Source organism: Cucumis melo, chromosome 6 (genome assembly GCF_025177605.1).
Source record: "Cucumis melo cultivar AY chromosome 6, USDA_Cmelo_AY_1.0, whole genome shotgun sequence".
In the NCBI taxonomy this organism is placed as follows: Eukaryota; Viridiplantae; Streptophyta; class Magnoliopsida; order Cucurbitales; family Cucurbitaceae; genus Cucumis; species Cucumis melo.
Window position 1 is genome coordinate 23514178 of NC_066862.1, and position 15333 is coordinate 23529510.

The 15333-nt window shown below is 33.8% G+C and overlaps 1 protein-coding gene across 2 annotated transcripts; it reads left to right on the plus strand.

The window, feature by feature from the left end:
- The first annotated feature begins 7184 nt into the window (after nt 1-7184).
- LOC103491740 (uncharacterized) lies at nt 7185-13400 on the plus strand. Of its 2 annotated transcripts, none has more exons than XM_008451802.3 (9): nt 7185-7569; nt 8033-8076; nt 9047-10294; nt 10580-10668; nt 10788-10890; nt 10972-11076; nt 11586-11703; nt 12652-12828; nt 13042-13400. In XM_008451802.3, the coding sequence occupies exons 1-9, from the start codon at nt 7383-7385 to the stop codon at nt 13194-13196; spliced, it is 2226 nt and encodes a 741-aa protein (XP_008450024.2). In that variant the 5' UTR covers nt 7185-7382; the 3' UTR covers nt 13197-13400. The 2 variants fall into 2 exon arrangements, with proteins under 2 accessions (XP_008450024.2, XP_008450025.2); XM_008451803.3 differs by having other exon boundaries at nt 7211-7569; nt 13045-13400.
- The last annotated feature ends 1933 nt before the right edge of the window (nt 13401-15333 follow it).

Consider the following 15333-nt stretch of genomic DNA (forward strand, 5'->3'; position numbering starts at 1 on the left):
CAAGATTTTATTTGTTTGTATTATTTCTATGTTTCTTTTCATTTCTTTCTCTCTCTCTCTCTCTCTTTTTTTGTTTCTATCTCTGTTCTTTTTTCTCTTGCCCCTCAATCTCTTTGAAATATTTCAAAATTGTTTAAGACTTTTCCTTCTATTGAGTCTAGTGGTGTCATAGAGAACTACGAGTAAAATGATGTTAGCTGAGTAATGAACAAGTAGCAACTGTTAAATAAACAATCATAGATTTTTATCATTGTCTATTCCAGATAGACATAGATAGAAATCTATCTTTGTCTATCTAGATAGATATATATAGAACATGCTTTAAATTTACTTATATTCCTGAATTAAAAAAATGTTCTTGTTTAGAGTCCTTCGATCAGTTGAGTCCAAACATTCCTATGTCAGAATTGATGGCCCTTGAATTCCAAGCTTTCTTCCAAACTCAATATTTAAATTGGAAAGTCTTGGTATTGTCTCAAAAGCCCAATATACTAAAGCTAGAGGAAATCCTTAAAGGTAGAGGTAAGCATGGTGGGCTGAAAAATCGAAACGAACGACCGAAATCGAATGAACCGAAGTCGAGCTGTCAGAATAGTACAATTAGGGAATGGGTTTCGGTTTTAGAAACTAAAAAATCGAGAGGTCGGTCTGTCGGTTTGAATCGACCCATGTATTTTTTTTAAAATAATATATATATATATATATATATATATATATATATATATATAATATTATATAATTATAAGTTTAGGTTTAAAAAGAGAAATAAAACAAAATAATGCAATTCTTAATTTTTAAAATCGTCTATCAAAGAAAATTTTGCTCCAACCATAAACCACATAATATTTGTAAAAGGAAATTCAAAGGTCAAAGAAAAAAAATTGAATCTATATATTTCACATTTCAAAAAACAAAGGAAAAAAGGAAAAGAAAAAGAAAAAAGAAAATGGAGGAAAAGAAAAGAAAATAAGAAACATAGAAAGGAAAAAAGAAAGAAGAAGGAAAAAAAAAGACCAAAACCGACCGACCGACTGTCGGACCGACCAATTTTGTTGGACTGGCCGATGTTTTTTGGAAGGAGCGGCTGAAGTCGATTTTGCAACATATGTACTGACTTGTGGTCGGTTCGGGGGCAGTTTGGTTAGAAAATTGACCTCGGCCGCCACTGCTCACCCCTACTTGAAGGTATACAACATCCTTGTCACTGTATGATGTCTTCTTGAAGAATTTATATGTTAGGATGTACGATTGTCTTTCCCATGGATAGTCTTTGAAGGTTTTTTCATGGTCCAGTATGTCCAGATGTTGGAGATTGATGTGGTTGTGTTGTTGCTTGAGAATTAAAAGGGCTTCTAAGATATAGAGATTAACTAATTTTTCTTTCAATGAGTCTTCCTCATTGCATAGTATTTTGAAAGTTTTCTCTAAGGAAAATGACATTTTTCAAACTATGCTCTTTTCTTTCTCCTAGATTTAACTCTGGGAATTTTTGCCCTTTTAATACAGTGACCAAACATAATTCTTTCAGCCCAAATTCTATTATTCTATCCATTGAAGTTGAAAGCAAGAACATTTGACTTTTTTTGTATGACATTGCTTCCTTATTAAGAAATTCAAGAATTGTGTTGGTATTTTAGCCATTTTAATGTTGAGGAAGTGGCCAAAAGAGTTGTTCATTAAAATTTTAGAAAGAATTGTTTGGTTCATTTTTTATTTGATGAGATGCAATGTCTATCTCTAAACTATAGTATACATTAATTCTAAGATTTTTGTATTCATCTTCCATAATTATGTTTTTTTTTATGGTGTTTGACCTATGGAAAAGATATAATAAACAGTATGTTATAAACCAAGAGCTAGTGCTAATAGATACACAAATATATAACACTATTCAGATTGACATTGACAAATTAAAGATAGAACAATAAGACAAAGATAGACAAAGATAGACAGAGATAGAGAACTATACAGATAAATATTGACATTCTATTTGTTACCTTCACGTCTTTTTCTTTCTTAATTTGTTTTTCTTTTGCCTTTCCTTTAGATTTCATTGCTTTGCTAGTTGATGCTGCTTGCATTTTGCTCACCATCTATTTACAAAAAAAGGGGTTAAGTTACATATACTATATAAGAGTGGTTATTAACTTAAATAAAACGAAGATAGATTCAAAGCTCTTCGTATGGGAGATAATTCAAACCTCTTTTATTGGGAGATAGATCAAGATAGATGAAGGAGATATATCGTAGATTTAGTTGTGGAACCAAAATATTGAGCAACGAACAGGATGCCGAAAACAAATTTTGGAAGATTGATGAAGAACGAAATGTGAAGAAAAAGATGGAAAAGAGTTTCGTTAGTTTGGTTAAAGAAGGTAGGTGGAAATGAACAATTTAAGAACAAGATGCATAATGAAAATGATGCGAAGAAGATGAAGCAGTGTGAAGAAGAGAAAAAGTCTAAACAAGAGGCTTCTCCATTTTATAATGCATTGATTTGGATGATATTTATGTAATTATGAGTGATTGGGCTTGGCTTCTATTGGAGTTTTCAAAACGATTGATTATACTTACGTAAACAATCATGCATACATATCCAATGATCGTTCAAGGTACTCTAAATGATCGTTTATATCTAAACTTTTCACCATTGTTTAGGGTTTATTATCTCACTACAAGAAATCGGGGTTTTTTTCGATGCACAAAACGACGTCGGACGACGGAACATCGAGACAAACGACTATTTCCATTGTCGTGATCCATACGTCGGGACACGACAAAATATTATTTTAATATCATCTTTGGCCGACGTGTCATGAAGAACGTCGAAAAAAAAAGAAACTAGTCACAACACTTATCAAACGGCATCAGAAATAGAAATACATGTTTGAATTTATGTCCTAAAACTCGTAGTTTGTAATTATATTCTATTCAATAAAGTCATTATTGAGAAATTGAATACTTTAATCTTAGATCCAATAAACTAAGATCCCAAGGCTATTTTTGAGTAAACTTGAACTTTATGCAGAGACATAAACATGGATTAAGTTCAAGTAAATAGTCTAAATAGTCTATAGTATATGAATAAAGGTTGAACGCCTTATTCAGAGATACTATGGATGCGGCCCCCTTTGTAGCTAATACAAACGATGTAATCCTGAATCGTTCATGTAGAGACATGAAAGTGGGGGCATCCTATGTAAAAGGTTTACATAAGATAGAACCGTGAAATAGTCACTTTTACGTTATAACATTGTTTACTGTTTAAAATTGACTATCTCGATTATTGATGATCTAGGTACCTTAATCTTAATCCTGAGATAACTGTGAACTCCTGTTCACACGAGATTATCCTTAGATCTACATAGGTGAGGGCAACTCATTAGCGTTGGCCCAATAAGCCTCCCATTTCAGGAGTAAGATCAGGTGGATAGTTGGGAACATAGGGTGCAAAACGGAATTCGCTTCTACCTGCTTTAGGGTTAGTAGATAGGTTGTTCCCTTAAGGACTGAATCCAAGTCTTGAACAAAGGGGCCCCACCCTCTCTTTAGCCCGAGAGGGATTCGGTTTATAGGTTGAACCTTAAAACCAATTGTTTAATAGTGGATCAGTGAGATTTAAGGAGAAAGATGTAGTCTTGGGGGTAAAACGATATTTTTCAACCCAGCCAAGCTTATGAACAACCTGTAACAATCGGAGCTTCGAACGTAAGTTTTTCTTAAAAAATCCTATATTTAATCTTTTTTAGTTTAGGATTTTTTGTTAATTAATTACAATTATGGTAGAATTTCGGTTTTCCTTCGTAATGCTCATTTAATATCTATCAATACAGTTCCCAATGGGTTACACGGGACGTCGGAATAAACTTGAACATTTATTATGTGTCAAAGCAAGATCCCCGACGCTCCATGCATGGCGTCAGAATTATAAATATAGTTTCTAATGGGTTGCACAAGACGTCGGGATAAACTCGAACATTAATTATGTGTCAGAGCAAGATTCCTGACCCATGCATGGAGCGTCGGGAATGGTTCACTTACTCCCGACGACATTAGTGATTCATCGGAACTTTATCTAACCATTCTCGACGAATAGATAACGACATCGGAAGTTACCCTATATATTATGTTTGAGTTCTCTGAAAGACAGAACTGAAATTTTGAAGAGATCGTCTTCGTCTCCCTCTGTCCGACCAGCGAGCCTCGCGAACAAAGCCGCACGATCTAGTCGAACCGTTCTTCTCTATCACGATCCACGTTGCATGTTTCGTCGTCTCCGTCGTACACAACCGCCATTGAAGATCCGTGTCTTGTTCGATCTTCATTGCATCTCATCCATCCGCCGTGCTCTGATGTCTTCGAAGAGAGGAGAAAAAAAAGAGGAGAGGAAAAGACGTCTACCGCGCCCGTCATGCCTTGCCCTCACCGTCGTTCTTTCATTTTAAGTAAATTCCAAACCATTTAAATTTTAGTTTAGATTTTACATTTTCGCTTCAAAGTAATGATAAATCTACTACTTATATTCAACAGAGAACAAGGGATATAACACAAGTTGTTTAGTTTGCAGAGGTTGTAAGTACACTATGTTTCATTAGGTCACAAATAGGCATTAGCCATTCATTCAACTGAAAAGAAAAAGAACAAAAAAAAAAAAAAGGGGATGTTGTTGTATGGACATTTCAAATATAAACATTAAGGACATTGCAAATCTGGACATTGGGTTCTGTTGTATGTATGTTGATGCTACTGAATGTATGTTGATGCTTTTGAATGTATGTTGATGGTTGTTCTGTTGTGTGTATGTTAATGCTTTTGAACGTATGTTGATGGTTATTCTACTATTTCCTACAAATGTATGTTCTGTTGTATGTATATTGTATATATTTTTTGTATTAAATTTGTTGTGTATTTCAACATTATGTGTAATGGAGGAACTCAAACAGAGGAAGAGAAGTTGAACATTATTTTAGGTAGTTTGATCATAGAGACATGGGCAACATTTGCAAAGAGGGTAGTTGGACATTATTATGAGTCGTGTTCGAAGAAATACAAATTTGCTTGAAATAGAAAGAACCCTAACTCTGGTGGTTTAGAAAATTGATTAGGAAGAGAGGAGCAGAAAATGACAAAATAGAGAACCGAACAGGTAAGCCATAGAAAGTTTTTTGAAACCACTAGAGTAAGGGTTGTTTCTGTTTGAAGCAACCTCGTGTTTCTCTTGACGCAACTTGTAATAATGTTTAACTTCCCTCTTTGTACATTCTGCCTATATCCCCTATGATCATACTAGCTACAGTGATGTTGAGGCAACATGCAGAAGTTGAGAAACTGGCGTCTGCACTGTAAATTATGTTTAAGTTTTCATTTTTACTTTGTATTATTGGTGTAATTTATATTTGAACTACCTAGAACATGTACTTTTTTAATATTTCAATTAATAATAAATTCGATTTGGTATTTTTGTAATTTTTTTTTCAATTTTATGTTAATTCTAAAATTCAATTTAGAATTTTAATATTTTTTATTAAGTTTACATTAATTAATAAAAGTTAGAAGTAAATTAATTTTTTATTAATTTTATGTTAATTAATAAAAAAATAAATTTGATTGCACTGTCGACGTCACGTATTAGACGACGCGGACACACACGGTGACGTCGGCAGTGAGGTATTTGTGACGTTGTTAACACGTGTCGGTAGTTCCGCATTGTCGATGTATTGACCATGTTGGCGAAGAGTGCATCGACAGTAACCTTTGCCGACATCGTCTCGTTCTCACATCGAGAGAGGCAACGCCGATGCTTTTCTCACGACGTCCTTGCCAATGTTGGCATAGCTTCACTCGACGCATTTTGGGATTCTGCCGACGTAAAGCTATGCCGACATACCCCCTCCTCTTTGTAGTGTCTGATAATTTAAATTTGGGCATTTTTCGTCATCATTTATACTAATCTACATGATTGTGTATTATTTATATCATTATCTACACGATCGTGTATGATGATCGTTTAGTAGAAGAATACTCTCACACATGTGATCAATTAATCACGTGTAAGGTATTTTTTGTATTTTTTATTGTGGGCCTGTGAATTTTTTCTATTTTCAAAATTTGTATTTTATAGGTCTTTTTATATTTTTGAAAAAATCTTAATATTTGCTTTTGTGGCGGTTTGAATTGAGTTTTTTTTTTGTTTTTTTTTTTTGAAAAAAGTTAGAGTTTGAATAGTTGATGTATCTTATTTTTATAATTCACATCCATCCACTAGTTCTTTTTTAGTTCTTATAAGCATTTTCCCCGTGCTTAATTACAACCTCATCCCAACAATAACCCCATACAATTATGGTAGGGAAAAATCTGAAAACCAAACATACCCAACTAAACATTTTTTTATTAAAACTAAAAATAGATATTTTTCAAAACCAACTCTCACCATTTTAAACATATTTTGCGATTTTATAACATTTTATTTGCTCTCTATCATGAAGAAGTAGAATTGAGAAATTGGCCCCCATTATATATGTATATACGTTCATATCGCTCAAATAAAAGGTTCATCGGTACAAATTTTCATACTTTAAGGTTCCCATTTAAAATAGAATTTAACAAGTTTTAACCTTTATCTCAATCTCTTTTTCTTTTAATTCAATTAATACGAGATATATGAAGCTTTCAAGTTCCAACCCTGAGATAAATAAATACACTAATGTCATTAATTTGATCCGATGAACTTTCAACGCATTATATCATTGGTAAGACAACCCTAACGTCACATTAAAAAAAAATATTTGAGTTCATTTAATTAAGATATATACTTATGATTTAAAGATTAGTTGTTTGAATTGTCTACTTTCTTATGTAATTAAACTCTAAGGAAAAAAACAATATTTTGTTTGTAGTTAATTGAGTATACCAATTTAGAGGTTTTAGATTCAAATTTGACCCAATATCCTTAAAAGTTTAATATATATTATATGAAACTACCAAAATAATATATGTATATATTATTATAACAATAATATTATAAGATTAATAATAAAATATTCAACCATTAACATTAGAATTAGAAGAAAAAAAAATAGATAGAGATTAAGGTGATGGGAAGCTGAACTCTTTTAGCTCCCAAAATAATAATATTAGTATGAAGGTTACAAATAAAAACGAATTTAATGTTGAAATTTAGGGCTCAAATAATATGTAAAGAAGTTAAACTATTGAAAGGAAGGTTGGGGTGATGGTGGGAAGGGAAGGGAAGGGAAGGGAAGGAAAGAGAAGGCGGTTAAATAATAAATAAAAAGGGGAAATTGAAATAAAATTGGACGACGATGAGCAAAGTAGCTGAACGCTAACAACGAACTCTCCTCTTGTTCCGTTCCGAGATTTTCATGTCCATCCTGCCTTCTCAAATCCAGGGTTCCACTTCAACTTCTTCTTCCTCGGCTTCCTCTCTAAACCCTAATTCCCACCATGGACCTGATTCTCTCTTCTCCTTCTCCCCTCCCACCCATTCCTTTCCATCCTTGCGGATCTCCGATCCCCGATCTCCTCTCTCCGACTCCTCCCACGTTTCAGGTCAGTTTCTTTTTTCTTTTTCTCTGAATTCGAATGCTTATACCTCTCTAGAATGATACCATCATTTTACTGAACGAGTTTGGTTTTTTGTCACCCTTTACTCACTATACCTCGTCTCGCTGCTCACGCTGCTCTAGGGTGTTATCTTGTTCTTTCTGCATTTGACTATGCTGAAGATTGGCCGCTTGGTTCACGTTTAGTTGGATTGCGCAATTCGGATTATTCTTTTCATTAGGCAATAAAGAAGTAGAATGGATACGGGATATTATCTTTTTAGTCGTGTTTTCTGATTCTAGCTTTTAAGCGACTGGTTATTGAAACAAGGGGCGTTTTTTACCACTGTTGATTATAAAATATGATTATTTCTCATGTCCTATTACTTTTTAGACTGGTATCTATTTGTATTTCTAATATCATTTACAGAGAATAGTTGTCATTGGTTCATTTCATTTTCTTTATGCAGGCTCGTCATTGCAACCTGCAAATGGTGCTGAATCTTCCAAGAAGGTATGCTGTATACTAGTTACTTGTTACTAACTTAGGCTGTTAAGTGGGTTGGTTTAATTATCAACGATGCAATGAAATTATAAGTCATGTTGTGCACATATCAACTAGTTATATTAGGTTTTTTTTACCTTATATTACCAGAAATAATAAATAATTTTGATTGTTCAAAAATTAATAGAATTAATTGGTTTTTGTAATACATCGTTAACAATCGGACCTAAAGCTGAGCATTTGTTTCGTCTTATATTTGGTTCAACATGTCTGTGCGGGTGTCTATGACTAAGTCTTTCTGTAATTATTCTTTTGATCTTATTTTATTAGATTCGTGGCCGTTTTCTTTTTTATAGATTGCCTTCCTTCTGTGGGCTCTCCCTTTTTTATATGTCTCTAATTCTTTCACTTTTTATGGCTGAAAGTTTGGTAAAAGAAGTTACCCATGAATTAGATTTTTTAGACCTGTCATGTCTGTTTTTCTAGACTTAATGAAATAGATTAATCTGTTGGCATTTGAAGTATTTATATAGAAATACAAAATGTTCCATTTTCCTTTTTATTAATATTACAATTAGTGGCTCGATTAGGAAAGAACGTTATATAGGATATATTAAGTTGCAAGGGGGCTGGAGGGATAACAAAAGTTTATTCTTCGTGATCCTTTTAAATTTTATATTAAAACAGATATGGATAATGGATATTTTACTCACAAGACAATATAATTTTTTTTCTTGACTATGTTCTTTGAGAAAATGTCATATCTGCATGATTTAGTTATTTTACTGTATTTTCATTGAATAACATATTTATGACAATAGTTGGTGAATTTTTTCTTTCACTAGACTAGACTAGGCAGTCAGTCAGGTAGTTGAAGAAAATGACGATTTTTAATGTTGGTAACTTTAATCATTGTTTCTTGTGGACAAATAAATGGAAATGAATAATTCAATCTTAGTTCGTGTACTTTGATATATAGGTGAGTGATTCAGAGACTCTAAATGATTTGAAGATGCCAGCTCGGCAAAGTACTGGTACCCTGTTGCAGTGTCAATCCAGTGGACACAAGGATGGATCAGTTCTACCAGGGAGTAAAATATCATCTACTCTAAATTCTTCTCATGATCAGCAAAGTGCTGGGAATGCAAACTCTCATGGCAATAACAAACGATCATCTGGAAGAAAAGCCCAAATCACAAATGGCAACCATTTGCTTAATTTTCAATACGATCCCATTTCTCGTCCTCAACCTCGAGCCAAAGCTCCTCCTCCAAGAAGACCACAGAAGATAAAGCCATATAACAAGGATCTCTTTCTGCAGGCTAATTACAAGTTTGTGGTATTAGATTCAGGTTATCATACTGATGAATATATGGATCCTGATAAAATGCTGCATTGGGAGGATATCGTATGTGTAAGGTATTCTACACCATCACTGGTCCAATGTCCTATTTGTCTGGAGCATCCACTCTGTCCTCAAATTACCTCATGTGGACATATTTATTGTTTCCCGTGCATTTTGAGGTATATGTTAATGGGCAAGGAGGATCATAATGGTGACTGCTGGAAAAAATGCCCTTTGTGTTTTGTGATGTTGTCTCCCAAGGATTTATACACTGTCCATATTGAGCTGTTGAAGCAATATTCTGTTGGTGATACAATAGATTTTATGCTTTTAACTCGCCAAAAAAATTCATTTGCTATATCATGCAAGGATAAGCAAGAGGATGATTTCAGGTCAAGTGACAACAATCAAATCTATGATTCTTTCTCAAAATTTATATTTACATCTGATGTGGATCTCTCAGTTCGGAAAGCAATATCTTATCTAGATGCCTGGTTGGCAAAAGCAGAAGCAGGGCAGGTAGATGACCTTGAAAAGCTTCCATACGTTTGTGCTGCGTTGGAACAATTGGAGCAGAGAAAGAAGTATTGGAATGAACATCAGGCTTGTTTTAAGCATAATGACTATCAGATAGGATCTCATGTGCTCCTGCCAACTGACAGTACTAGCAATGCTGGCTCTAGAGTATGCAGTTCCAGACGTGAGGCTTCTTCCATTGATATTAATGAAGGTTGCAAGTTTCCGGGGAATATAGTGCAAGATAAGTTGAACGATTCTACACCTGTGGGTCAGAATGGGGCTATGGATGAATCTTTAGAACTTCAACAAAACTCGAACGAGATTAGAGATACAAAGGACAAGGACTCGTATAATTTTTACCAGGTGAGAAATGTTATCATCTTGCACCTGGACATCAGTTAGCATTTGTACTTTACTATGCCATTGTATGTTTATAACTGATGAGATACGTCAAAGAAATGCTGGCACATATGATGTATTTGTTTTCCCTTGCTTTGGGATTCCCTATTTGTATAGTGTATTGTATTGTTCCTTTCAAAATTTTTATTAATAAATTAACTGAAGCAAGGTTTCCTAGAAACTGGTAATTTCTTATGGTCCATTTATCTTTTACATGCATTTTTCCTTATCTGCATCTATTTATTTTAGGCTACGGATGGCCAGCATATCATTCTTCATCCATTAAACATGAAGTGTCTTTTACAACATTATGGGAGTTACGATAGGCTGCCACTCAGGTTTGTGTAGATACTAGGACAAATTATTTCTTTCTTGCACATTTGGAAGCAAAGGGTTGGAGCGCTTGGGTTTTACTAGTTTTATTTGTATTATCTCATAATTGTTCCGCTGTGTGTAGAATAAGTGGAAAGATTTTAGAATACGAAACGGTGACTCAGACGGAGGCCACAAGAAGGCGTTATCGTTATTTAAGTCATTTTTCCTTAACAACATCATTTCAGGTATTCTCATACTTCAACTTTCGTGAATAATTTTTATGGGCTAAAAAGTCGTTATAATATTTTCCCCATAAAACTTTTCAGCTCTGTGAAATTGATTTGACCAACCTATTGCCTTCGGTCTCCATGATTCCCTTCATGGATGAGATAAAGAAGCGTGAGAAGCAGAGGAATCAACTTGCAAAAAAGGTATTTTCTGAACTTAGTCCAAGGGCTATTTCTCTCCTGCTATCCATTCACTATGGGCTGATTGACAAGACTATGCTTACCCTCTCAACTTCCTGATCCCTTGTATTTATACTCTCCCCATCTTAAATACTACTATGTAATTACAATTAGGCCACTATAATGTTCCTAATATAATCCTATTGATTCTAATATACATTCCTAATATAATTTCAAATATTGGTGTAGTTGGGAAGTTCCCCGTTCTTTTCTAGTTCAGTTGTTCGTTTTCCCTTCAATTCCCATGTACGCAAGCCATTGCTTGTTTCCGTGATGTTGTGGTTATTAAGTCATAATACTATAGTTAGTTCTTGTGATTTAAAAGAGATTAGTATATTCCATACCCTATTTTAGATTAGTGGCACTAATGAAATCTCAAGCTAACATTTTAATACTTCAGTATTGTATTATGAAGTTGGGCTTATGTATATCGTTCCTTGGTATTCACAATTCACAAATTTTCTTATTATAAGATGCGAAGGGAGAAGATCAAAGAAGAAGCTTCTTCAACGTGTTCTTTGTCAATGATGGCCACTTCAGGAAGTTCATATCATCACAATACTCCAATCCTTTCTTTGGATGACTTTGAAGGTAATAAAATTAACCTTCTGTCACATTGCCTTTATCAGTCTGCTTGAAGGTTAACAGTGAATCTGTCATAAATGTAGACTTTTAATAATACTTTGTTCTTCATGAATTGAGAGAATAAAACTGAAGAGTTGACATACGAGGTTTGATCATAATTTTGCTTGCATTTCCTGTTTTGTTAGAGAAGTATATGCTTCTAGGGCATTGAAATTCTAGTCATATGCAATCAATAGAAAAATTGTGTAAAATCTGCATTTGTATTTTGTAAATTTTGGTTGATTTAAAAAATGTTGTGAATGAAGAAAGGGGCAAAGGAATATACTTGGAATAGCTTCCAAATAAGCTCTAGGTTAGGGGATCTTTTTGTTCAGAACAATCCTTCCTCTTGGGAGGATGATGGGGTTTTTTGGTTCTCTGAATTTACTGGGTGGTTTGGCCTTTTCTTTAAATAAGGACTGTCACGGTTTTGTGGTTACTGGTGGTTGTTTTTAACGCATTATCTCTTCCAAATATGTGTGTTTGTGTATACACATGTAATTTTACTTTCAGCCCTTATAGAATTTATTCCGTTGGAGTTAAATGTGGATATCAGTGGATTGCTTGATGGCATGGCTACACAACAGAATCAAACCCATTGTACTATGCTAATGTCTAATTTTGGGTATTCTGATAGTTGGATTTATTACAAATGGTGTTGCATCAGAAAATGTTTGTCAACAAAAGTTTTCAATGGTAATTGACATGTCTTCCATTCTCTTGTGGTCGGAAGTTCAAATTCCATACCTACATTGGTTGTATAGAAAAAAGTTCACTTTTCTCTCCGTTTCCCTATTGTTTGGTTTGAGATTGATAGGCTATTCAGCCTTTTAACTATTTTTTTGTAATAGTATAGTCATGGATTTGGTTACATTGTTTATTGATATTAATTTCTTTTGATAATTCTATCTCTAGCTTTAGGAAGTTCTCCTGTGACATCATCAAGCCCTCCTCTCGGAGGGAGGCAACTGTTCTCAAGTGTTACAAGACTTGGTTTCGCTGCCGCACATGATTCTCCATCCTTGAGAATTGAGGAAACTGATTCTCTACACATTCATGAAGTGAAAAGTGATTTATCAGTTGCCAGCTCTGGTACTTATCTAAATGCCTTTTTGTTCTTGTCTATTGTATAATAGTATTTATTCGGAACAATTTTTTAGAGTGCTTAAACAATAGTTTGAAGCCTAAAAAAGTGTTTATAAGCATTTATTAGTCCGCAACTTCTTTTTGCTAAGGCCGACAATTGTGTTTGTTGAAATTTTCATCCTTGGGCTCTTTCTAAACCATGCTTGTGTTTTTTCTTAGCAGGCACGCAGAATGCAACTCCATCTTTTGCAAATGTAATATCGAGGGCGAAATCTGGAGGAAGTATTGAATCTCCAAAGGCGAATGAAGTGGGAAAGAAGGGGAAGAAACCAAGTCGAGTTCTGTTATCCACTGCAGGTGGTCGGCGCTATTGAATAGTTGAAAGCGATCCTTGCGATTGTAATAGTAATGGTATTTGCAACTTCAGATGTATTTAGAACGAATATGTCCGTTTGCATTATCTGGCATTTGATTAAAATCTTAAAATTTGCTTGTGGTAGTTACAAGTTCGTGTTTAGAAGATAGATCAATAGCTGTTCATATCAGAAGGCTTGAATAAAATGGTTTGTTATTGTTAATCTATCCTTTCTATCCCACTGACAAGAATGCTGAATCTGTACAATTCTCTGTTTAAATATTATTATCCTTTAAATATTTGTCAAAATCTTACTTACGACTCCATTTCTGTAAGTTGTAAAAAAGAAAAAGAAAGAAATCAATTCTTTGGGTCCACTGTCGAGTATTATAGTGGGGTGTATGTTATTATGATCCGTGTTATTATAAATTGTGTTTGAGATAGAGATTATTATAATGTGAGTTTTTCACGATTGTACATAAAATATATATTTTTCTTTAATTAATTTTATTAAATTTTGTTAATTATAATTTTTATTTAATAAATTTAGTTTCAACGAAACTAACGACGATAATGTTTCCAACTGTAAAACTCCTGTTTCCAACTACTGAACTTGTCCACAGTCTAGATGATTCAATTTATGTCCTTAATTTATAAATTAATCTTAATTTTCAAGAATATCTCAAATTTGAGTTTGTTAGATCTTAAACAATAAATCTCACATTTAATGTGATTGTTCGATGTTCAAATGACGAACTCTTATATATAGGGATTCTTATAGGTCATGCGGGTTTGAGTTTGACATTTCAACCTAATTAATTAGATCTGAAATTAATTAGATCTTGGACTTAATTGATTTTATTTTTGGGGCAACGACCCAAATATTGATATGAAATTAGATAGAATTAGCTAATTCAATCCGATGCTCATGACAACAAGATACGATATTGTTGTGATCCACTTGTTAGTATGAAATGAGACAAAATTAACCACTACTTCTTTTCCCTCTTTTTTAAAAAGTTGTTTGTGCAATTCTATATATGGATTCTTTTCGAATAGTTTTGTTTTTCTTTTTGCCTCTGAATTTGCATATCCGGATTATTTTCAAATAACTCTTGTATGTGCATGATGCTTAGGACTTCAACTAAAATGGTTTCCCCATGATTTCATGTTCCGCAGTTTAAGGATATACGTTTTTAATTCATTTTAAATTTATGGTTGGAAGATATCATCTCTATAGTAGGAAAAATTATTATAATTAAATGTTACTATGTCTACGAGTGTTCGAAAAAGTACATAAAATAGTACATGTTTGGAAAAAAGTACATAGAAATCCAAAAAATATGTTCGTTTCCTATCAGCCATGTACGCCATGTTACAACACCTCTAGACCTACAATGACACAATAGTAAGTTTATTAGATATACATATCACTGAATAATGCAAAGTAAAAAACTTAATAATTGAAAGATATATACGTAGCGCAAGGAATCATGGTCCCCTCTATGCTCGATGCATTTCTTCAACTATCTTCTTCATTTCTTCCATTTGTGAAGTTAACAACTTCGATTCTTTCTCTATTCTTCAATCATACATTTAGCTTCTTCAAGTTCGATTCGTTGCTGCTTAATCATGACTTGTTGTAAGTTGAACTCCCTGGCTGGTGAAAATGAAGTCGAAGAACTTCTAGCAATAGTCTTGCGGGACTTGGGCTTGGGTCCCCAACCAAGACCTTTTGAGTAGCACTATCGTCTACTTAAAATGGTCTCACATATCTCGTCTCCAGAGAGTGGCTAAGAACCCTTTAGCGTAGGCTGAGACTATAGTTCCAGCATTTAATTCTGCAACAAATTTTATAATTAAGTTATTAAGACACAAATAAAAATACATAATATGATAAAAGTATTGCTTGAACTCACATGCACATCCTCAGCAGCCTACGAAACGAACATGCCACCTTAAACGTGTGTTTCCTTGAATAACTCCACATGGTTGACTGACTGATCTCGTTGCTCAACAAGCTCATGCTATCATTGTAGAAACGACTTGGACCCGTTACTATGATTGTAAGGCTGCTTTTGTCTAGCAAACTTATTTGTTCGTGATCGCTCTTGCATGAAAATAATTGTTTATTTTATACATACAAAAAGTTAAAT

Bases quoted from the DNA above. Each gene is read 5' to 3' on its own strand.
- LOC103491740 (XM_008451802.3), top strand. From the start codon at position 7,383: ATGTCCATCCTGCCTTCTCAAATCCAGGGTTCCACTTCAACTTCTTCT. The intron at 10,669-10,787 runs GTTTGTGTAGAT...CGCTGTGTGTAG, and splicing joins TACGATAGGCTGCCACTCAG to AATAAGTGGAAAGATTTTAG. The intron at 10,891-10,971 runs GTATTCTCATAC...AAAACTTTTCAG, and splicing joins CCTTAACAACATCATTTCAG to CTCTGTGAAATTGATTTGAC.